General features: G+C 31.7%; 1 protein-coding gene across 2 annotated transcripts in view; it reads right to left on the reverse strand.

The window, feature by feature from the left end:
- The window catches only part of LOC132934852 (scavenger receptor class B member 1-like), a 92133-nt gene that overhangs the window by 32036 nt on the left and 34434 nt on the right, over positions 1 to 25663 (reverse strand). The window contains exon 1 of one of the 2 annotated variants that reach the window (XM_061001237.1): positions 16349 to 17073. The exons of the other annotated variant lie outside the window; for it this stretch is intronic. Within the exon in view, the coding sequence (XP_060857220.1) occupies positions 16349 to 16397 (49 nt within the window). The 5' untranslated portion in view covers positions 16398 to 17073. Of the gene's footprint in view, positions 1 to 16348; positions 17074 to 25663 lie in introns of those variants that run through there. 2 annotated transcript variants of the gene reach the window in all.

Consider the following 25663-nt stretch of genomic DNA (forward strand, 5'->3'; position numbering starts at 1 on the left):
GTTGATATCATTCTTGTTATTTAATCTGGTTACCTGCGCTAACCATATTACTGGTTACCTACATACTTAGCAAAGTATATAGATACCTAATTATAATGGGACTTAAAAAACCATTATAATAAAAAATCGTAAGTATACCACTTTTATGTATGTACAAAGGTATGCATTATTTTGTATACCTACATAACATCATTTTTAATATTCCGAATTCTTCATTACTATTATTATTATTATTATTATTATTATCACGGGTCATCTTGTACGCACACAACAAGGTCATAATATGAATAGGACAAGCAATGAGAAGCGATATCGAAAACGCACGTCACAATACCACATTGGAGCCAATGGTAATAATGATAACCAATAAATCGGAATCAGCTGTCTTCGAAGAAAAAATAAATTATCAATTATGTATTTATGTATTAACACTGTACAGGTGGCTGTGGCGCGCTGATTGCAATCATAACTGTATCAGTTCCTAATAATCTTTGCAATACACATATTATGTGTGCTAATTTAATTAAGTCCACAGCAGCCTGCTGAGCAGCGCACCTGATAAATAAAAAAAATACATAGGTATCACGTGGGTACTCAAAACGTGTTATTATAATATCATGATTTGTGGTGGTAAGTATAGGTACACACCTGGATTAAGACCGTTCACAAGTCATAATACTTGATTGTAATAGTAAAGTTAGTGTATCTTAACTATTTAAAACGGTTATAATATTATTATAATTTTTATTTTCGTATTACACGTTGTGTGTGTAATTTGATTACAGAAATCATTCCAAACGTTATTCTATAGCTATATTTTTTTACTAAATCAACTGAGTTAGAATATTTAATTGTTATACTTAATGTAATATTATACAACTATTATTATGTAATAATTTTTATTTGTTAGTTTTCTATTATAATCCTACTGAATATATTAACAGATACGTTTTTAGTTATGTGTTGATAGGTTGGTAAATAATTTTGAACACGTAATCGTTACCTATCAAGTTATCGGACATTAGTACCTATATCTTCCAATAAATAGTCATCGGATGCCTCTGGCTATATAGTCTAAGATTAGTTTAAAACTCGCGCTTGATTCTAAACATAAATTTATTATTTTTAATTTATGCATAATTATTTTTAATTATTTATTTTGCTTGTTATGAATCAGTATTAAGTCTTAACATCAACGACTGAGTTTTTAATAAAATAAAGGTGAAAAATGAATTAATTATAAAATGCTCAAGGCACACTACATTGTAGTGACTAAAACATGCAAAACAGTATATAATACAGTAATGAAACAAACACTAATGTAAATATTTCAAACTTTTTTAAGATATCAGCGCCGACTTTAATCTACATCGATCGGTGTGAACATGTAAAAATAAAACTATTATACATCAACGGGCGGAATTAAATATATAAGCTAGTAAGATTTAATAAATAAAACAAGTGAAACTAATATAAAAAATTGAGTTTTAATATAATAATTAATATTTATAAACGCATCTATTGTTGAATCGACGAACAATCAATTAGACATGTATATCAATTAACCGTAAATGGTCTTAAATAAAGAATTATTCTTGTCGTAATTAAAGCTCGGTATAAATAAGACCACAAAATAACTAATAAAAATTTCGATAGAAAAACATATTTTAGTTCAGGGCGTTAATAAACTGCAAAGATTTTTTTTATGAATATATTATAATGATTAATAATTACTATAAATTACGCAAATTATACGGTTAAGCTACTAACTAATTACTAGCCGGAGTAATTATAGTATATGACAGACCTAACGCCTATGGGCGATGTAGTTTAGTATAGTACTGTTTTGTATTGTATAGATAATATATTATTAGATATTTATAGATACGCAGACACGTAATTGTACTTAATATTTTAGTGATCGGTGGTGCATGCATATATTTTCCTAATTTGTCCTACCAAAGTAATTATTATATTCTCGAATATCACACTGTTTTAACCATTTAAATTGTCTTAGATTAAAATATGAACATATTTTTCAAAAAAACCCTTTGATTTGAAATAACATTATTACTATAAATTTTAATATATTTATATTATTATTTTATATTATAGACCTTTTGAATTAAGGATTTATACAATATTATTTATGAAGGTCCTTTCGCATAGTTACTGAATATTGTAGTTTAGTGTATCTTCATTTTGTATATAGTGTATAATACAGTCCATCCAGTTGTATATTATTATAAATGTCGTAACAATTCACTGCAGTAGCAACTGGAGACCTGTTGCAGGCGTTTGACACATACAAATTATTGTCGACGCATTCGAAAAACTGCAGTTTCGAGTCATGTATAGCATCATTGAGGACGTGTTAAGAATCAATCGATTTTCTCAGTCCAAAACTTCAAATAAAAAATGTTTGACTGTGCAATTGCCTTAGAAAATTAGAACAATACCCAATTGGTAATAATTTTCTACTCCGTAAATAGGCAGCACTGGGAAATTATGAATATTCTAGAATTGTTTTTAAAAAAGGTTTTAAAAACGACATTATATTTTGAAAATATTTCATGAAAATTATCATCATTGCTCAAATTCTAAAATGGGACGATATTCGAAATTATTGTGAATTGGACCTCGCCGTTCCCAAACCAAAGTTTTTTCATTCGGAGTGTTGCAGAACCGACGGGTCCTATTTCCAAAGTCATCGACGGAGGAGTATATATATATATTATGTAACACCAAAGTGGATAATATAATAACGATACACGCCGATAAATCACTCGCAAGTTTGTTCGTTTCAACCACGCCCAGGTTCCGATCACGGCCATTAAAGCACACCGACCGCGGTCACAGAGACTCGCAGCAGCGTGCGTGTAATAGTGCATTAAAATATTATATACTTGTAATGTCTGCGGTTGTGATGTGCCGATATCTACGATACGACGTAGTATATTTGTGAACCTATACATAATAATATATTATAATACATGGGTGAATATTGTGAGTGTTGTGTGTTATTGGTCAAACCGTTAGCGGCCGGGAAGGCCGTCGCCGTTGGTTCTGTTATATGATGGTGACTAATAAATAATAATAATATAAATTAAATAATTAAACCTCCGACGAGTGAACAAGTATATTATAGTATGAGTGTTTCTAAATACGCGGAAAAAATTATTGCCGGGGCTCGTTTATTTATTATAATATTATATTATTACCTTTGTTCAATATGTACACAAGTATTACAGCTGTTTCCACATAGTCGCATAGTTATTATGCTCAACGCTTGTCCGATGCAATATTATAATATATTACAATATTATATAGTTGAACTGCAGTTGCTTCGTATCCACATCGATGGTTAGGGGGGGGGGGGGGTGAGTGGTCAGTTATATATTACTGTTAAAACATGTTTCACAAAGCCATATGAACACTGTTGATTATTATTAATCATCGTTTGACTGTTAGACTGTAGCGACCAAACGTGTAACGGTTTTAGGGATATCAGCATAGGCGCTATTTGGGGGGTCTAGGGGGGCTTAGCCCCTCCTAGTTTTATTTAAGCCCCCCTAAGTTTTTGAATATATTCATTCTTAAATCCACCTAATAAAAAAATGATGCGGGTCTGTATTGATTTTATAAATATAGCCCTCCAAATCAACTGTCCAAATTGCGCCTATGGATATCAGGTGCTCAAAGGTTGCTTTTTATATAATTTCTAAAATATTTATATAACATACAGTGAAACTTTCGTATTACAAAACTTCATGGGCTCCAAAAAAAAAAGTCGTTAAATAGAATAATTAATATGGTTTCAATTTGGATTAGTTCTCAAAAATGTTTCGTTAAACAAAAGTTCGTTGTATGGAAGTTTCACTGTATTTTATACTAAATTAGAAAATGATACCTTACCTCTTATGGTGGTTTATTATAATATTATATAGGTACTTATATCGTTGGTAAATTGTAATGACTAGCGATTTATGTGTAGGTACCTACGGCGTCCTATACCAACGTTATTGTTATACGCTCAAACTTTTGGGAAAGAACAGATCAAAACATGTTAGAATCAAACATGATGGACCTCTCTGTCGAGTTGAGACTTGTGTCTAGACTCTATACTAGTGGTGCGGACCTTGTAAGTCTGGCAAATGTAATATGGAATCTCCGAAAGTTTAATAAAATTAACGATTTACGTGGTTAAATAAACACATTATAGTCAGGGGGTGAGGGCGTGTGGCGCTCCACTGCTCTACCCGGCCATGGCTATCCATATAATATAGGCTACCCCTAACCTATTACCTATATAAATCACGCGGATCGCAGTCAAATTTGCAAAAATGAATGTAACTCCATGATATTATATTCCGATGTGGCCATACGCCGTTGTTTCAAAAAATCTTTTACGCTAATCGCTGGAACAGAATGATTTTAAGTGTCTATAAGTAGAGGCCTGTTGGGTACGACACCGGCTGCATATATTAGTGTGTCTTGAATATTTAAACTAATGGGTTGTGCACGTGCATATTATTTTCATGTCGATCTGCAGTTATTATGTATTATTTTTTCATTACGGATCCGCGTACGTTATTTCGACGCGTGCGTGAACTTGAACTCTAAACCGGTGGCGGCGGCGGCAAAATTCAGAATAAACGAGTCGAAAAACTACTTTTGCATATACAATATATACAATATACGTCGTTTATTTTAATTGTATAGGTACATCCAAATACGTTACTATACCTACGCCGTTATAATATAGGCTTACGGATAAAACCAGAATGTCACGGCGTAAGAAAAAAATCACGATACGGCGTCCTGCAGACCGGCCGGATACGTACATTGTAGTCCACTCTTCGACCATTAGATAATATCAATGAAATTTAATGCAAATCTCGTTCTTAGATACTTTATTACTTTTTACGACGGAACGACACACGTCACATGTAAGTGCATAACAATATTGTGGTACAGTGTGGTCCTCGTGGAATCTGCAGATATCTATATAATATTATATTAAGAGAATAATCAGTGGTGGTTTTACTGTAAAAGGTGGGTCTCCTTTCTTGGCCTGTAGCGTAAATCTGCCAATTCGAAATATAATATTGTCATCGAAGTATAAAATATTTATTATGTATAAAAATGATTTAATATACAAGTACTTATAATGTGCAGTATTATACTGTATAAAAAACATAAAAGATACTCTTCTATTCCCCCGGGACTGGACAAGAATTCTGTCGAGGAATTTGTTATTAAAAATAAAATGTACATGTTTATTATCAAAGTATAAATATATGTTATAAAGAAGGTATCAACCAATTTTATTTTAAGATTTTTACATCTAGTGAAATATATCATATTAAATAGTAAATACGTTTGTAAGCATTTTGTAAGCCTTCAGTTGATCTAGTTAGACTTATCCACTCGGCCAGACATCACATAAGGTTTTTGACCAAAAAAAACTCATTCGTTCGGTATCCGACGCGTGTTTGAAAAAGTATTCAACTATGAAATTCGGGAACGAGCACTTATCGAAATGTTATGATGAATATTACAGGTGGCGCGTTTTGAACCAGACATAATAGTGTATAATAAATTGCAGTCGTAATTAATTTTTTTTAGAAGTCCGTGAAAACGAGTTTACTCTGTATACGATATAGTTGACGATAACGGCCACAACAGCATATTATTTGACACTGCCAACTAGTTTTGCAGCTTATATACCTACGCGTGTCATGTGGGTATGCATCCAGACTACAGGTCATAATATAATACTTTATCCATACTATGCTAAGTCCACTGCACGACTTTTTTAAACAGCGTGCGTGTATCTAGATCAGGGGTTCCGAACCTTTTCTACACTATGGGAAACTTTGAAATTATTACCTACAGCCATTATAGACCATTAGACCCCCCCCCCCCCCACACAAAAATAATTTTTTGATTTTGATTATTATTTAATATTTTAATGTTAAATAAAAAAATTCAATCTTCTCCGTGATTCCGAAGTAACCATCTACGGACCCCCGGTTAACAACCCCCGTTCTAGATTATCACCGTATAGAAATTCTTTAACACGCGCCACAGAACACGGCCCTAAGGCGGTACACGAATCCACAATTATGATATTATCATAGCTGGGTGCATCGTACAGCATGTGCACGCGATGGATAGTAGTGTGCTGTATGGGCGTGTGCCAGTAAATGTTTGGACATTTAGGGAGTTCCTCGTGTTTTGAAAATTATATTAGACTTCAATATATTATTGTAAGTAAAAGGTCTTATAATAAAACAATTTAGTAAGACAATATTATGTAAAGAGATTTGTTATTGACCAGAACATTATTAATAAGTCACAAACATAATATGATATTTGTGTACTTTTATTCTAGTATAATAACTCTATAATGTTTACTATTTACTATATAGAGCGACGTACCTACATCGATTATTGTTACACGCACGAGTACACGACCGTTGCGTCGTTGTCTGCATCCATTATTATTATAAGCCATGACATAATATTATTCTTATAGACCGATCAAGATCGAACAGCGTTTCAATGTCACCACGTGTCAGAATGTCATATTATGCACATTGTAATATAATAATATACGTCGACTACTACTGCGGTCGCGGTTACAGCTACCGAGCGCCGCACCATGCTGTTTGCCCTTCGGACCGCGGTAAATATCTCGTATACATTATTATTACTACCTAAGTATACGTTTTGGACGCGTTTCGCCTTAATAATGTTCATACTAAACTATTGTAATTAGCTAATATTATCATACGGATGTGTTTACTATACCTACAAGACTACGAGTAAGTTCACAACGAAAAATATCAAAGAAATCAGCTCAAACCCAGTAACGGATACATTTACAAATATTCGCTCGTGGATGGTGAGCAATTTTTTTGCTTACTTTTCCGTGTTTGTCACTCCAGACTGTATGTAGGTGTCTACATGTAGGTTAGCAAGACGTGCCAAAAGTGTTTCGAAACAGTGTTACCATATTATAATGAAATCAGTACCAAACAAACAGCTGAGGTTGAGAAAATTCAGCTGAAATTTCAGAAATCCATGTCATTACGTCATATACCTATACTCATATTATGCTCCGAGCGCGGCGGCCGGGTGGCGGACGATTTAGCGTCAATTTCTTCTGGTAGGTTCGACAAAAATCTGGTGGCCGTTGTACAGCGTGATAAAATGAGTTGTACTGTTTGAGAAATATGCGTGTGTGAGACTGTTTACAGTTGTAGCGACCTGTATACAAAAGTCGAAATGGCGACTACGACTATGGCGAGCGATGTGGTGGAGGAAGTTGATTTGGCTGAGCGACCGGTCATGGCTCTTAACCTCGCGCAGAGTGTAGCCGTACTATAGGTATGTAGACTTTTTATACATAATATTTTATGGATGCCTACCTAATATATTTTTATCCAAAAAATTCCTGAACGAGAAACATAAATTGAAATCCAACGGAAACAAACGTTATTGATTCATTTTTATTTGTTGGTGTACTGAAGTTCAACAGACACAAACGTTGTTGATTTATTTTTATTTGTTGGTACATTGAAATTATAGATATGTAATAACCAAGTACCTAATTATTGGAGGAAAAAGTTAAAATATTGACGTTTGTCGTAGATACGAAAGCAATGAGTATCGGTAAGTAATGATTTATCGGTATAGTCGTTCCAACCACGCAATAATAGTCCCGATTAACCGGAATGGGCGGCGATCAAAGAATAATACATTTTGGCCAACGATACTAGAAAATATCGAAATGACGTTTGATTTACACCATCCGTGACAATCTTTTAATCCACAAATAAATAATATAACGGTTCTTTAAATACATTTAAATACATTTGTTTACCATTAGTTTAGGTAGGTTTTTATACTATAGCTTCAATATACAATTCTTACATGTACCAAATTTCATAAACTAATAACAGAAAAAAGTATTCTTGAAATAATTGTTGTAAGAGTTTGTAAAATATAAGAGGTCGTTAGCCCATTGGCCATATAAATAGCGTACCGTTGAGTTTCACTTAAAAAATAAGTATAGACTATCTAAAAAAATATCTGAAAAAGTTGGGATACTCTGCCCGTAAAAAAACCATTGATGAGTTTTTTCTGATCGAATTCGTACGGTCTAGTCGTTGTTCAACAATTTTGGAGGCGTCTGTGAAACGTGCGTATTATATGAAGTGGATACACGAAAGCGCGCACCTATATAGGTACATACGACATTCTGGATTTTTCAGACTATCATAGGTAATATTATACTTCGTTTCCAAAAATGGTTTGGTGGAGGACGTGATTAACCTACACACTACACTATACTATAATATATCACATTATCCAGCGGTGGGCAGCATGGTAAATAAGAATATAAATCACTGCAGTGGCGGCAGCGGTGCGTTTTCGGCGTTCAGGTAAGGTGGTGGGGGTAGTGGGATAACGTGCGTGTATATGCGAGCATTATAATATGCGAAGAATTATTGTTATGTACAAGTTGTAAACAAAAATTTATTAAATAACAACAATAAACAATTTTTAATTTTTGTATTTATAAGCAGAGCAACAATCGTTGAATGCCATGCGATAAAATAACGATACGCGTACCCAGTCAGTCGTGGGCGAGACGGTTTAGAATCCGTAAATCGCATGCGTACAGATCACGAACATAACATAATAATAATATAATAATATAATATTATGCGTTGTGAGCACACCGGAAGGCTCGCGGGCACTCGACAACGTGTTATATTGTAGTAATGACGCCTGATATTCGCGTACACCGCAATCTACACAGAGATGCCTAAATCTCCCATGAATTAATTTTTTTGCTAACGTTTGAGGCCGTATTTTTATGTTTTTTACATATCGTTACTGGGTCTATGCAGTCTTATGAGAGTAAAAAATGTGGATGATTTTTTCAATTCTGAATGCATAGAAAAAAGTTTTTTTTGCATATTTGAGAATATTTTATGGGTTAGAGAATATTTAACTCATTTAGCATATTTTGAATATTTCGTAAATTGTGAGAAAAAATTTGTATTTATTTTTAATTTTAATATTACGGTACCCAGAAAAAATTTTTTTGAACATTTACAATTTTTTATTTTATCATTTCCAACTCTTACTAAAGTGCAATAATATTCCATTAGAATACGAAACTTTAAATACCTAATAATTAACTCACTATTAATATAAAATTGAAAAAAAAAAAAAAATTAAATGCATATTAAAGTAAATATAATGATGTTTATTGATTATTTTTGCATATTTTTGCTTTTTTCTGTATATTTTGCATATTTTAGCATATTTTTTAAATTTTTAAGAGAATATAATGAGAATATTTTAAGGTTTTTTCGAGAATATTAGCATCATATTTAAGGTATTTTAAGAGAATATAAATCCGGTCTTTATTTATCGTGTACATAACAAAGTCAAAAATCAGCAATTGTATGCAAACGTTTACTTTTCGATTTTTCTATCGTATCCGTGGTCGAGTAAGAACTATATATATTATTATGTATTTATACATTAATATACAATGGCAATATATTATTAATTATTATTATTATATTATTAGAAAATAATCACCTACGTAAGTCGTACATGATATTGTTTTAACGATATACAACGCTATGTTTGAGTGGTTTTTGGGATCGCAGACCGCAGTATCCAAATTTTGTCAGACACATTCGTCTCAAGTGTAATACACATAATAAAATAAAATCAAGCATGAGGATCAATGATGTTTGAGTGAGTGAGATATATGCACGCTCGTCAACCCCCACTGACTCCTGCACACATAACTCATATTATGGCGTACAAAAACATTAACAGCTATAATGTTAGGACAGATTCAGGAAATCGTGAAGAAATCCTTTAACTTTTAAATAAGTACTTAGCAGTTGCAATTTACGTGAAAAGCCGTGGGATTTGAGTAAATAATGCATGGTTTGATTTATAATAATAATAATAATAATAATATATTATGTATGTATAAACGCATAACAATTTATACAAAAACGATAGTGACCGACCGAAATCAAAAATATGGTGTCTCGTCTAAAACTATGATAAGGTAAATAGTTGGCGTACAAAGTCTATAGGTGGGTATGTATATAATATACCAAACGTCGTAATTGTAATATATATATATATACACCTGCCTAACATTAGTATAATGATTATAATACTGATAAGCAATAACTTTTGTCGGTCAGTTCAACGACATCGCGGGTAACTAGTGTACGTATACACAAACCTATATATAGGTTGGTATAATATTAGAAATATATTTATCAATAAAACTGTGATAACATAATATTATGATTAGGTACACGGAAACATGCCGCGCGTGTGTGTAAGTTTTCGTGTGCGATCGTTGTACTGCAATATCAATACACGCATGCATGTGTATAGTGATCGAGCTTTGATCCCGGACGCATCGTAATCGCCTTTACACAGTGATCTCAATCGTTTTTATATAGCGCCGGTCATCGGTCGGTACGATCGAGACAATATATTATTATGTAGGTACGAACTGTTTACATGTCAACAGCCCGCAGAGGACTTAGGTGTGTTGAGGGGGGGGGGAAGCCTTGAGTTTTCGACCGACTGTAATATTATTGTACACCAGATAATTTGTTGTCGATTTCGTCGAAATCGTCGAAATCGTAGGAAAAATTTTAGAAAAATAGAACGTATTTACAACTCGACTTCATTTTCAGTTTTGTAATAACAATTTAAAAGGTAATTATTGATGTATTATTGCGTGTTTATCGTTTATGATAAATTACACAGTATAATATTACACACTGAGGTTCTACAAAATGTTTTAAATGTCAGAAATCCATTTTATACTTTGATATATTATTATATTATATTAAACTATACTAAAATAGCAGGTGCGCCATATGTTATGGAAAATCATCCTATACCCCGCCATCAACAATAAGTATTCTTGAATGCGATTCCGAACTACCTATATACGTTTTATCGTTATTTGACCTATTAATTGTATATTTATATTCACAAGTTGCGTTTCGATCCAAAAATCGCGTATGGTATACAGAATACCGATAAACAGGACTCAGGAGCGTGCTTATAGTTTTAGCATTCCGATAAGATCGCAGACTGATATCACTATACGGTGAGAATGGCTCTCCGTTGACCCATTCGACCTTCGGCACCCAATGTTGTACATCATAATTCATAAGAAAACAAAACTAAAATGTACATCGCATATTATGTATAATTTTAGAATTTAAATATAATGCGTACAGATTAGCGTGACCGAAAGATTTTCGATGAAAATTATATACGTTACAGCGATACCTATATAATATTATAGCGACTGGGCACGCGGAAACACGGTTGGTGCAAAATAATATTGCACATGCACGATGCACAACCATGGACATACTGCATTTATCTTGTTAAATATAACTTTACAGTTAGGTGAGTCGGACTATACATATTTTCCCACAACCAATAAACACTAAACAAAAATATATAATGATTTATTACAATAGTTTTTTTTTTCCCCCAATCACGATTCTTGAGAAACCAAACTAGGTAGGTACCACTTACGGTCTACGGATATCTCGTTTTAATAATAATAAAAAAAAAATACTAGTTGATCATACGCGTTATTCAATTATTGTTTCGTTGGAAGCTCCCATACACTTGTGGATGATTGTTGATGGTTTGGTAAAAATATTGGAAAGAAAATCTGCACATGCGAACATGTCTGCGCACGCTTACCGGGTGTAATAATCTAATATGATATTTTATGTTTTATGTATCCGGCTTGTGCCACTAAGTGCTGATAATATATCTTTAATGCCAACTCATTATCTATATACGGCTACACATCAAACGCACAAGGATTCCTTCGGTTTTTCTACACTATTATAATATATTTTATATTACTTATTACTTATTAGGTATGCTTAATAGCCACTCACTTCGATAGTATCAATAATGATATTAAATATCGATTAAATGTGTTTCACGCATATTTTCACCTCCGACAACATGCGTCCTTAATACGAAATAATAATAGGTCTGAGGTTTTCGGAATATCTTTCGGTATCTATCGTTAACTATACCTACATATTATGTATAATACTGTATATTATACATTTTATACACGGAATCGAATTATGTTCTTCCATCATACAGACATTTAATGTATTCATATTACATAATATTAATGTACATTATTATTTATCTAAATAATATTATATTTTCCTGTAATTATTATGATCGTAAACATTTTCATTTCGTATATGAGCAATCACTGTTCTATTAAAATACTCAAACAAAAATATGGGAAGTATTTTTTTTTTTTAATTATAATTATACTCTTTGAAGGACAGTGATATCATGGCTAGTCCGTAGCAGAAGAGAAGACATGAAAGGTTGATAAAATATTATACCTATACATATAGCATATTATATCTATGTTCCTCTCGGGTGATAAATTTAAAGTTTAAACGTTCGTATACAGTTTTATTTTTCACTTTCCATGCCAATAACCCGCGTTAAAAAATATGTATACTGTTAGTATACCAAATTTTCCTCGAATTTACTATGGTCTACTATGAAATTCATCTTGATCGTTTGGTATAAAATTATATTTAGAGGGACGCCTGGGACAGTGATATTTGCAAAAACTATGTTCACCGATGGGGAGGCTTAATGGATACAAATTACAACACCATAGAAAAACGTGCCTTTGAAAATAAAACCAATTAATTAACAGGTACAAATAAAACACGAAGGATTTTATTATATGGATGGGTTATTCATGTTTATATTAATTATTATACTTATGTCTTAAAGTAAATCAATTTCGCCGATCACTATATACAGATATACAATATGCCATAATCGCGTGGTTTTATAGTAGGTAGCCAAAGTTGCATAGGTCATGAAATACCCATAAAATGTTTAGATAACAACAATTTAACACCGATTATTATTATTTTGCCTATGTTTAACTCGTCTTAATTTGCTTGGCTCAACGATGAATGTTAATATTATGTAGCATGTCTACTTATGTAGTTTTTTTTCTTAAATATTATACATCGTGTACCGCAGGATGGTTCATAATGTTTGTACCTATGACTTATGTGTTTGAAAAATGATCCCGGACGGATCTCACAACTGGTTCGCTGAAAGGGTCGACCGAAGATTAATTTACATTCGGTTTTCACGATCCGGAAGGATGCAATTTTTTAAGATTTTTATCTCTATAACAAATGTGTTTTTTGGCTAAATAAATATACATCACTATAAAACCAACAATATATAGTTCAGTGACCGATATAAAATTGTTACGTTTAACGAATAAGCTGATAAACATAACTAATTGTGTATAGATAAACATATTTTATTTAACACGTCTCTATTGTGAATCATTAGAGTTTCTCGAGACATATATTTTCCCGGCTCCAGTTAACTAATGTTCTTTACATATTATATAGCTTTAAATATTTAAATTCAGTAATATTGAAATCTTATATAATAGACTACAGCTGCAGGTATTATACAGTACTTAGGTATGTATATTGTATATGTAATGGTTGAACTCCCAGTAGAGTTTAAAATAAACAAATATATTACAATATTGTTATTGTTGATATACAAATGCATATTTAATATTTATAAAATATAATTGAATTTTAAATAACTTTAACATTACATTTTTTCGCAACATTTATTGTAATTTTGTAAATTTTAATAAATAATAATTAAATTTTATATTAAACGTGTGATGTTTATACTGTTAGATACTAGGTAAATTAAGTTTATTTTTTCAACATTATTCAAATATAAATTCGATAATTTATTTTTATTTTATCAAAATATGACTCCATAAAATATCATGATTAAAATATGTAAAAACGTATATTTATTATGAGAACGTTGTAAATTGGTGACCACGTAGTCAAACATTCTGCTACCAAAATTTACTAATAGGTACATGGTAGTAGATATTTAGATAATATATTTTAAATATTGAATCGGCTTTAAGTTATAAAATAATATCATTATTTGGGAATATACGAACAATGATTGTTACGTATTTTCGAGATTTTATTGTTAGGTATTTATGTACTATTTCATAATGTCAATTTTACATGTATAGGTCCGTAACATAGTACAATTAAAAGACCATAAAGAAACTCATTATAATATCGCAATTTTTTTCCTATTTAAATATTTTGATAACAGGTCAAACAATAAATTATATGGGTCAAGAGCAAATTAAACCCCCGGAAGTTGGTTCCAAGCTGCTACATTTTTTGATTTTCAGAACTATATTATGTATAAATATATATTATGTAAAATATTATAATATGATGTTACGATACATATTTAGTGTAATAGAATAATTCAATAATAATATAATATAATATTTTGTTTCCATCACATAAAACTTGATATTTTTCGTGAATTATTTTTGTATCTATACAAGTGATCGTATCTGCAAGTGTACGCATAAAATAAAATATTTAAAAAAATACATTGAAAACGAACTCTGTAAATTTTAAATTTTAATAATTATTGATTTATTATACATAAAATATTAATTTAATTTGTTTATAGCTTAATATGGATAATGTTATACTTACGCTGTATATTTAATGAAAAATGAGAAACTGCAGAGTGCAGATAGTTTAAGTTGTTTTGAGGGTTATTATTAAAGTAAACAATACCATGTTCTTAAAATAATTTTATTAGTAGATATTAGGTACTCGTCTAACTTGAAAATGCATTCAAGTTCAATAGTATTATGACGCGGCGCTCAATAACAAGACGCCGTATTCGTTACCGCTCTAACTGCAAGGTTGTAGACGTATGTCTACTTATATAATGCTTTAATATGTTACTACGAAGTTATCAATGTGAGTTTCAAACTCAAGTTTATTTTATACAAAATAATATATTATATAGACCAATTTATATAATTGAGTATTATTTCCTTGTGGAAAAATAACTTAGAAAACTTGTATCACTCGACTAAAAAAGGATTATATGTGTTCGAATAACATTATGTAAGTGAATATAATAAGTGCATTGGTACGTTTTGGGTTACCTAATACGTTTGTTTTGATATGGATAATATAAATATAAAATGTTTAATATCAATGTATTTGCCGATTGTACTATAAAATATGGTTATGCTCTAATTTCGATACAATATTAATGTGTTCAACCCTGGCATTCAATTTTTAAAACAATAGAAAAAGCTCCCGATCAATGTCTATTGTCACCTGATCTGAAACCTAGTTTTGTTGTGAACTCAATGATCGCGAGTTACGTTTTTCATTGTTTGTCTAATAGTATTAAAGAATTTATTTCCAAACAAAACATTTAAACTATAGATGAAAATGCTATGACCACAAAGCAAATTACATACTTAGGTAGTATTTATTTTAAGACATTTTTGGAATACTAACTAAAATATATTGATAACTATTGATAGGTAGTACATTAGATATTATTATTATATTAATATATTATTATACAATATTTAACACACTAAATTATGTAAATACAAAAGAACAATGGCTAAGATAAAACACAATATGGTTTAAACATAAATATTTTCATTGTTCATACAGAAATTGATATAGTAATTCATTATTTTCTTAAAAAATAAAGTGTATTATCAAACATTTTACGCATCAAAATTACATAATATGTATATTAAGTTATTAAATTAGTACGATTTGTAAATAATTCAGGTACTTAAAGCTTAACTGTTATTTTTTGAATTGATTTGAACGTTTGGTACATTTAAACAATTGCAAATATTTGTAATGCAATGTTTACCGTACAGAGACATTGTAGACATAGTTATTTGGAGAATACCCATAAAATATAATGATTATCATGTTATTGTACACGTTTATAAAAAAATGCGATGAATGAAAAAAATAATCGTAAAATATTTCGTGTCAATGTTTTAATGTTAATTAATATTTTTTTTCAAGTATTTGAACATGTATGTTGGTACGACGATTGACCTATAGCATCCAGACACAGCCTTTCGTCACAACCCGTCAAGACTCGTCGTCGGTAAAATATTATATTCTATTTTAAATTTGCAGATGCAGAATAACGACAGCATAATAATATACCTACGTCAATCACTGAGTATAGTAATTCATTTAAACGTGTAATACGATACACACGCGTTTAATACGTATAGATAGGTCACGGAATTTTAATTCATGTACATATTTTGATTTGTATTATTGCTGTAAAATGATTGAATATTGTGTCGTCGGGCACTTACCGTGTCGGAAACGATTCAGAAAAATCGTTACGATTTTCATGATGACCATCGTGCGTTGTACAATACGATCGGTATTACGTCGATCGTCTATAATATGCGTGCGATGCCGAGGTGTATATTTGCTCGACTCGCAGTTATTTGTCGTTGGCGGCGGAATCGTCTTTATAATACTATAATACTACGTGCGCGATAATGATTAAAATTAATATACGAGTATATCGCGGTATATCACGTTTTGGGATAACTGTACCCAGCCCTGCGATGGACGGGAAAAAATTTCTATTCTGATGGCGAAAAAAAATCTCCTCCGTCGCGTCGTCTCGGCGTGCGTTACACGTGCCCGCGCCCGCGCCACGCTCCGATATATTATTATAACAATATTATTACTATTGCCGTACCTATAAGTATAGGTGCCGAGTAAAAATTTTTTTTATAATAATTTTATATCGAACTCGCGGCGAATGAAAAAAAAAAAAAAAAATTAAACGAGAAAATTTTCTTTCAAAAAACCGGGCGGGGAGGCGAAACGCTTAGTAAAAATTTCGGAGACGAAAAAAATTGTCAATAGACCCGCGAGTGTCTATCGGCAAGTTAACTGGTCCCGGGATCATCTAAACGTCGACTGACGCGTGCGCGTGTATACACTGCAGCAGCTGCCGGACGCCGTGTATCGCGTGCGTAGTGTTTTCGCGGTGGTGCGCGGCGCGATGACGGCGAGACAACGGTCCGTCGGTGCGTCTCTCGCCGATGCCTAAACGGTGCGCGACCGATGCGAATCGGAACGACTGCAGCCGATACTATTATGTCCGATGATATTAAAAATCAATAATTATATTGATGATATGGTATGATGTATTATATTATGGTGGGCCCAGGTCGGGCTGGCCGATTATTCCCCGCGAATATACAATTATTCGCTCAGTAATTTTCAGTATACGATGACGATGATGATTTATATGCCGCCGCCGACCAACGGCCGTCCGTCGCAATTCCACCGGATCGAATTGTCGAGTGTATATAGGCACTGCGGCATTCGTCACCACCGCACTACCACCACCACCACCACCACCACCACAACAACAACAACCACCACCACCTCCACCACCACCATCACCGGCACCATCAACACCGCCGCAAATCGGCCGGACAATGCAGTGATCGTGCGTGTAGAATACCACCACCACACGGTCACCGCAACCTCGGTATACGCGCATTCGGCCAATCTCCTGGTCGGTTCCACCTCCTTTGCAATCGGTCAAACGTATACGTATTCATGCACATAATAATATATACCTATATAATAAATATAAGACGAGAAAAACTGCCAACAGGTATACGTAGGTTCTATAGAATAACAAAGAAAAATTTGTATCGTGCATATATATATATCGTACAAGTTATTTTGTCTACGAGATCTACGCTGAGCAGTCCGCGTATTTATCACCGGTCACGAGATTTTTACGGCGGCAGGTAAGTATATTATATTATAATACGCTGTAAGTACTGATTTATAATAGAAGTTCGATCGCTCAAACCGACGTGAAAAAATTGCACTGGATTGTTTGCACCACATAATTTCCATGAGGCTCATAATCCTTCATCAGGATAATACGGAGATAATTTTACACCAGTTTGGACCAACGAATTTATAGAATGTAAACCTTTAAAATAGTATATGGACGAAGCAACTGGTCCGACACTTACGGGTCCTAACCGGTTCCGGTCAAAAATAATCTTTACGAACCCGCCCGCCTGCAAGCTGACCGAAGTTTTAATCTCAAGCTCAACGACTCTTCAATACCCTTTGAAAAAAAAACGTAATTTATGTTGTCACTGACATTTAGGTACCTATACCTAATTAATCAATATATTTTCCTAAAGTATCGATTGTGGTTTGTGGGTTTTTATAGTTTTATGATATTTACCACAAAACAACTACAGCGTATACTATGGGGCAAAATTTCCCAACCAGGATGTCACGAACTTTATTTAGGGTTCCGCGAAATTATTTGTAATATATTTGGTATATAAATATATAGGGGGCCTTCGAATTTTCAGAAAATGACTAAGGGTGCCCGGTGCCGTGAGTCAAAAAAGGTTGGGAACCTCTGATATAGGGAGTACCTATTTAGCCCAATTGGCAATTAGGCAAGTTTGTGCAGAAAACTAGCCCAATGTCTTAATTTTTAAGTAAAATTCACTTAAATAATAATCATTTTTAAAATTAATCTACGACTTAATTGAGGAGAAGTGGATATATTATATTATTGGAAATAACAAATTTAAGTAAGTGAACCTATATGGTCAACCACGATAGACACAATACAAAACAATAAACTTGGACACGTCTTGTCTAACTTGTTGTAATACTATAAATAGTTAATTGAATTCGTCTGAAATGTTTAAATCCTTTAAAAATATATAGCCACTTTAATTATAGACAGTATCAATATCAAAAAGTCATTGAAATATAAATACGTAAATGTTGTAAATAATATTGAGTAAAATATGCTGTGGTGAATTGCGATACCACCTGATTATAGCCTTGATAAATATTCAAGACCATTGTTGGCCCTAGGTGTGGAACATTTACATAGGTATAAATCTATCGTTAAACACATATTATGTAAAGTAAGTCCTAATCCTTTATTTGTATTTAATTTATCTAGAAAAAACGCTTAAGACGTATCTCATTGTAACTCGTAGCTATTATTACTTGTTTCCAATTCTATATACGGATGGAGAGGAGTAGGTGAACCGAAAGTTAACATTATGTGGCACCCCGCTGTCGTCATTTGGCGATTAAATTACTGTCAAAGTGTCAACCCAGCCGCTGCCTATTCCCCCTTCCCCCAAAACATTGTTCATAACTTTAATTCTACCTCTGCAACTATACCGTAATATAAATGAACGCTTGACATTTTTCAAATGCACATTTCAAATTGAAACGGAAAATATTCGTAGGCCATACTGTGTACCTAGGTGCCCCCCCTGTAGAGTGACGTAGGCACAGCGCCAGCCGGGCAACCGATATTCGTACGATCAAAACTAGTGTAGCTAGTAATTGTAATATAGTCCGATAGGTAATAAAACGTTTTTATGTATAGTTTGTATAGACACGGCACACACACACACATATTATTACATTGAAATTATACGGGCTGACACGTATTTTCGTCGTCGTAGCCCGCAGTCGTAGAGAATATGTTTTACAGTTTTGCTCGTTAAGCATTCGGAAAGGATGTTTGAATTTATTTCGCGTACATCTCTTGTATACGAGTAGGTATAATATTATACTACGTTTTTGGCATCTGTACACGCCTCGCTGTCAGAGTATGATTTCGTGTTCAACCTACTACTATAATACCTAATAAGTAAGGCTAGGCATTAACGCTTAAAAAGTTTATTTTATTTTAACTTTTTAACTTAACTAGTTACTTTTGGCTTTCCATTAACCTAACTGTTAACTTACTAAATTTCTTTCTTAATTAACGTGAAATTAACGAGTTACCTTTTCATTTTAAGAAGTAAGTTAAATTAATTTGTTTTGTTTTTAATTTTATAATATTTCACTATTTCAGTCTATTTTGTTTTCATGTCAAAAAATATGTATCGTAAATTGTTTAAAGTTAAAAATGTATATCATTCGAATCTAACTTATATGGAAATACTGTATAAAAGTGTAAACATAATTCAATCTATAATTTAGTTTTGGGTTGGAAAAAAATTAAGTACGCTAGCCTTGTATAAACAAATTAACTTTTTTTTTTAGCTTAAAAAGTTAACAAAAAGTGTGAATTAACTTTTGACTTAACTGAGTTAACCTATAGTTAAATTAACTTTTAACTTTTAACTTTTTGTTATTGGTGCATATTAACTTAACTTAACTGAGTTAAAAAAAATCATAAACTTGCCCAGCCTTGCTAATAAGTAATAACTATTACGATATTGTATATGTGTGCAAGAGTGTTTATATGGGAAAGATTATTATTATTGTTGTTGTTGTTGTTCTTTTTAATAGCTGTGATGTGTTTACGGGTAAACGACGCTGCGGATTATAATATTATACCTACACAGTACCTACACAGTACCTACATAAGGAAGTCAAAACTAGTCGTAGATAACGTTGGTAGCGTTTAGATATATAATTGATAAGAGGTGAAACAGGTGATATGATGACTCTCCGGCGTCGAATGTCCGAACTCGAACGCCCACGTGTAGCAAGACCGTCAAGTTCATTATTGTGACGACGAGTTCCTATTGGATTTTTCGAGACGACGACCAACGAGTTTATGCTTTCGTGTAGTCGTGTAGATATAATAGATATATTACATGCTATTGCTATAATTTACTAGACTACTTATAGCGTACAATTTTTGTTTATTTTCAGGAATGCTTTCAAATGACACCCAAAGCAGTTTTTGTTTATGCCTGTCCATTTTATCAGAGGTAGTATTTTCTTATTTTGCTGTAAATCATTAACGAATGACCGTCGAAACATGACATTTTCACTAGTTGTTTTTTAAATTTTTTTTCTAAAATTGTCATAAAATTGTAAATGTTGAATAAAAAAACGTGAACATTTAATTCAAGGCTCCTAATATATTGTTACTATAGCAGTTGAAAAATATTAAAAATACATAAGGAAAATTTTTTTTATAAGCATTCAAAGTTCGATTTTTGACAACATTTATCAAATTTATAATTAAAAATCATTTGTAGTTAAAAATGTATAAAATACTTAACTTTTATAGCTAAGGATTGAACATTTAAAACAAGGATCCACGTAAATAGGTTATATATAAATTACTTTATTCACAATAATATCATCAAATGTACTTAGTAATATCATAGGCTGACTGACCGTCTTCGCTCAGAATCGTTTTTCTTATACATTGATATTATATCATTGAATTCAAATTTAACACCATCCATTACAGTGGCTCGCTTGTAAACTACTGAACAGCAGAACGACACCCACTTTCCCACTTTTTTTTTATTGAACTATAAAACATCAACTACACACGTTATTAGTTTTTGATTTTAAATCGTACTTGTTACATAATAGACAAGATTGCTAGGTATATAAAGTTAACAATCGTAATAATATATAATAATCGTATAAATGCATAGTAATGTTAATTATATATCATACAGCTATTTTTGCTGAAATGCATTATATAAGTCCAGTTTTTCTAATGAAGGTTATCACATTTGTGGTGTTTTCAGTGTTAGGTCACTTTTAAAATTACACTTTTATGTATTTTAATACTAATTAACAAAAACTTGTACAAAACTTTTCAGTTAATGGAGAAAAAAAAATTGTAAATATCTGTAATTAGTAATTACCGGGATTGTTTTCTGGTAAAACTATAATATCATCACTATTTAATTTGTTATTGTATTAATTATATATTATTAATCAATGTTCATGTGCAATAGGTACTTATAATATTTATAAAACTAATACTTGTCTAATTTATGTGGTACCATAGGTATTATCGCAGTGATGCTTTTATGTTGCAATAATTATTAATACGCGACGTTATTCGCAATGGAAAACAAAGAAAAGAAAAAGAAAACTAATGAAATAATATGTCTTATACTACGGGTAAAGACGTCATCACTGGTGAAGATATAAAATAATAAAATCGTTTACCAAAATTAGGCACAGTCATACGGATACCGCCTTCCTATGTAATTATAATTTACAACAACTCATATTTTTCGTAAATCATAAAAAAATTACCAAAACCGTATTTTGCTGGCGGTCATAATTAACGTGGAAAACACGTTCTGGAATTACATGGTTATATAGTTCTCGGTGGAAATAAAATATAATAGGTACATAGATAATAATCGGTACTTACTATACTTATAAACTCGTACAGTTGCAGTGATGAGCAATAATAATATGTATGAAAAATAAGTAGGTACCTGTATAATTATCAATTGGCCGCAAGAAGGGCAAGTTCAATATTTTTTTAAAGAAGAAACGGGATGTCATCACTGCACTACTTCAAAGTAATTACGTACAGAGATAACTGTGATAAAAACCATATTACGCAAAAAAAATTCGGTAGATAACAATAGTGGTAGCAACCAAACAACTTCACACGGAGATCGCGTTAGTTGGAATGAAATGACTTATATCAGGTATTATAATTTATAACGTGTAGACTAATTCTTGACGTTATAATAAAAACTCGCCAATAGGATACCAATAGGATTATACGTCATGTTTAATAGGCAATAGCTAAAAATAAAGGGTGATTCAACCCAATTTTTACTTTAAAAATAAATTTATTACTTTAGTGATTTTCGGAATTATTAAGTAGGAATACTTAAATGTTGACGACTATATTATTTATTATTATCAAATACTTGGATTCTTTATGAATTGTACCAAGTTTCTTGTAGCGATACAAACTATTCTATATGCCTATACCTATATGGATATATTATTATTATGAACTTTACTATACTTTAATATAATGTATTTTTTTTTATTTTTGCTCATTTGCACAATTCGTAATATAATTGATAGAGTATATAGGAATCTGTTGAAAAAAATTAAAAAAATAAGCTTCTCAATAAAGATAGACTAATCTCTACCTACTTACACAATGAGGTATTAAAATTATTATGAATTGTATAAAGCATTGCATTTAAAAAATGATTTCGAGGTTAATTATCCGGCGTTTTCAAAACGTCTCGCCTTTCAGCTTTCATAATGGTTTTTTCTTCGTGGATAGGAAAATTATAACGGAATAATAAAAATAATAAGAACGTTTTAGATGAAGATCTTTGATGATGCCTTTTAGATGAGTTCTCAGGTCTGTATACATATACGAAGCTATGTACAAAATGCATACCATTGCAGCATAAAAATATTTAGTGGAAAAAAATTGACAATTTAACTCTAAACGCTTTGCTTTGAATATCTAAAAGAAATTTCCATCATGTAATATATCACGTGCAATATGGGTTTTCTGTTGATAGGAAACACGCACGGATCTCGGTCCACCTATAGTTTAGTGTGTAAATATTGACAATTTTAAATGCAATACGTTATGTATAATACGACCTCAAAAACAATTTTTTTCCACTAGACGATCGTGCTGATTTAACACATTTATACATTTACACTATACATACTAATCGACAACCATTCCACTCCGTTTCCGTATTATAATAATAAGCGCCACTGCCGCCGGTTATATAATCTCGATATTATACTTCTGATAATCTATGAGTATTCGATAATTTATTATTATTAGCGTTTATGACTCATAAACTCATAATATAGTAGTAGTTGCTTTATAAATAAATTTTCCAAAACATGAATGAATACTTAGTTCAACCACCTACGTCGAGGGAAAAAAAATCTATAAAATTGTATTTACTTATTTATTGCTATATTGAAATGTGATAACCGACAATGAACAAAATAAAAATATTCAAGATTTAAATTATTCATAAAACTCCTTATGTCCTAATTAGTGGTACATATATTATGTTATTTATTTCTGTTCATTCGTAAGGTAATAAAAAAAACTAGAAATATGTAAAAAATGTAAATTTACACATGAAATCACGAATGTAGATAATGGTATAACCGCAGTTTCTATAATGTTAGGTAGGTACTCAAGATTTAGAGATAACGTATTGGTCGTTCAAAGTTAATCCCTTTATAATTAATAACTGCAGAATGTTTGACCTGATAATACGATTTTGGGTGTTCTATAAAGGTTTTATAAAAAGTTTAGCAAAAGTTATTATATAGATATAATTTACTATTTATATTTAATAAATAACAATAATGATACATTTTTGAGTCAAATTGAAATATTTACACGTTTGAATTGAAATAGTATAATATGTATTATGTAACCACCATCCACGAATTCCTCCACAAATCGCTATTCACTAGCGTGAAACGAAACGACCAACAAGGAAGTACTAAAACTCATCAATTAAATTTGTATTGATAATTTATAGTAATAACATCAAACATAATAATATGTATATTGTCATATTATTGTGTTATTGTATTATAGGTATATAAGTAAAAATTTGTCAGCCAATGGCCCAGATGCCAAAGCTTTTCCTAATAACAAAGATATATATATATATAACTTAAATATATTACCGTATATGCAGAAAATTTCAACGAGGTTTTTCCAGTGATTAGCTAAGCCCCAGGGTTCACTTATTATTATAATAACAAATTTATTATGCGACCTTTCTACACGTTCTCCAATAAGATAAAATAATATGTGAGTAATATTTACCTAAGCCGTACATACCTACATTTTTTGAAAAATTTATTTTAACCTAAATAATGGTCACATACTATGTGCACAAATCTACTACTGTAAAAACAAATTAGCATTTTTTGTTTTGCTCTGAATCTAGAAAAATAATATTAATAGGTCGGTAGGTAATTAAAAAAACAAAAAAATATTACCATGATAGGTATGTTAGTTTATAAGATAGTAGTTTACAGACTATAGGACCCTTATAAAATTAGCAGCACAACTATGACAGACACATATGCAATACACCCAACAAACTTGTTGGTAACTTGTTGGACATTGTTGGATTAACCCCAGACTTTGTTGGACTTTATTTCTGTTGGTAGAGCTTTAGACACTTACGTGCTGCCATCTATACTCCAACAGCACAACTTAACGCCAACAATATTCAACAAATCAAGCTGGACATTTTTCATAAGGGTGAAATTTCGCCAACGTAAGGTTGTGCTGTTGGGAGCACAACTTTGGAAAAGCTCTACTGGCTAAAATAATGTCCAAAAAATTTTCAGAGTGATCCAACAATGACCAACAAATCAAGCTGGGCATTTTTTATAAGGGTGAAATTTCGCTAACGTTAAGTTGTGCTGTTGGAGTATAGATGGCAGCACAAAAGTGTCTAAAGCTCTACCAACAGAAATAAAGTCCAACAAAGTCTGGGGTTAATCCAACAATGTCCAACAAGTTTGTTGGGTGTATTGCATATGTGTCTGTCATAGTTGTGCTGCTAACTTTATAAGGGTGACTATAGGTACATCAGCTGTAGGTACTTAACAAAATTCATTTTTTTTTAATTTCAATAAATACTTAAATTATTTATTATAGATAGCATAAGATACCTATACATAGCTCGATGGCCGGAGGGTGTGGATGGGGATATAGTTCGACAACAGCACCTCATGTCTATATCCCAGATAGTATTTTGAAATGATTATATTATAAAAATATTATAATAACGTTATACCAATGTCTAATATTTTAATCACACATTAGTATAATG

Source organism: Metopolophium dirhodum, chromosome 1 (assembly GCF_019925205.1).
Source record: "Metopolophium dirhodum isolate CAU chromosome 1, ASM1992520v1, whole genome shotgun sequence".
Taxonomy (NCBI): domain Eukaryota; kingdom Metazoa; phylum Arthropoda; class Insecta; order Hemiptera; family Aphididae; genus Metopolophium; species Metopolophium dirhodum.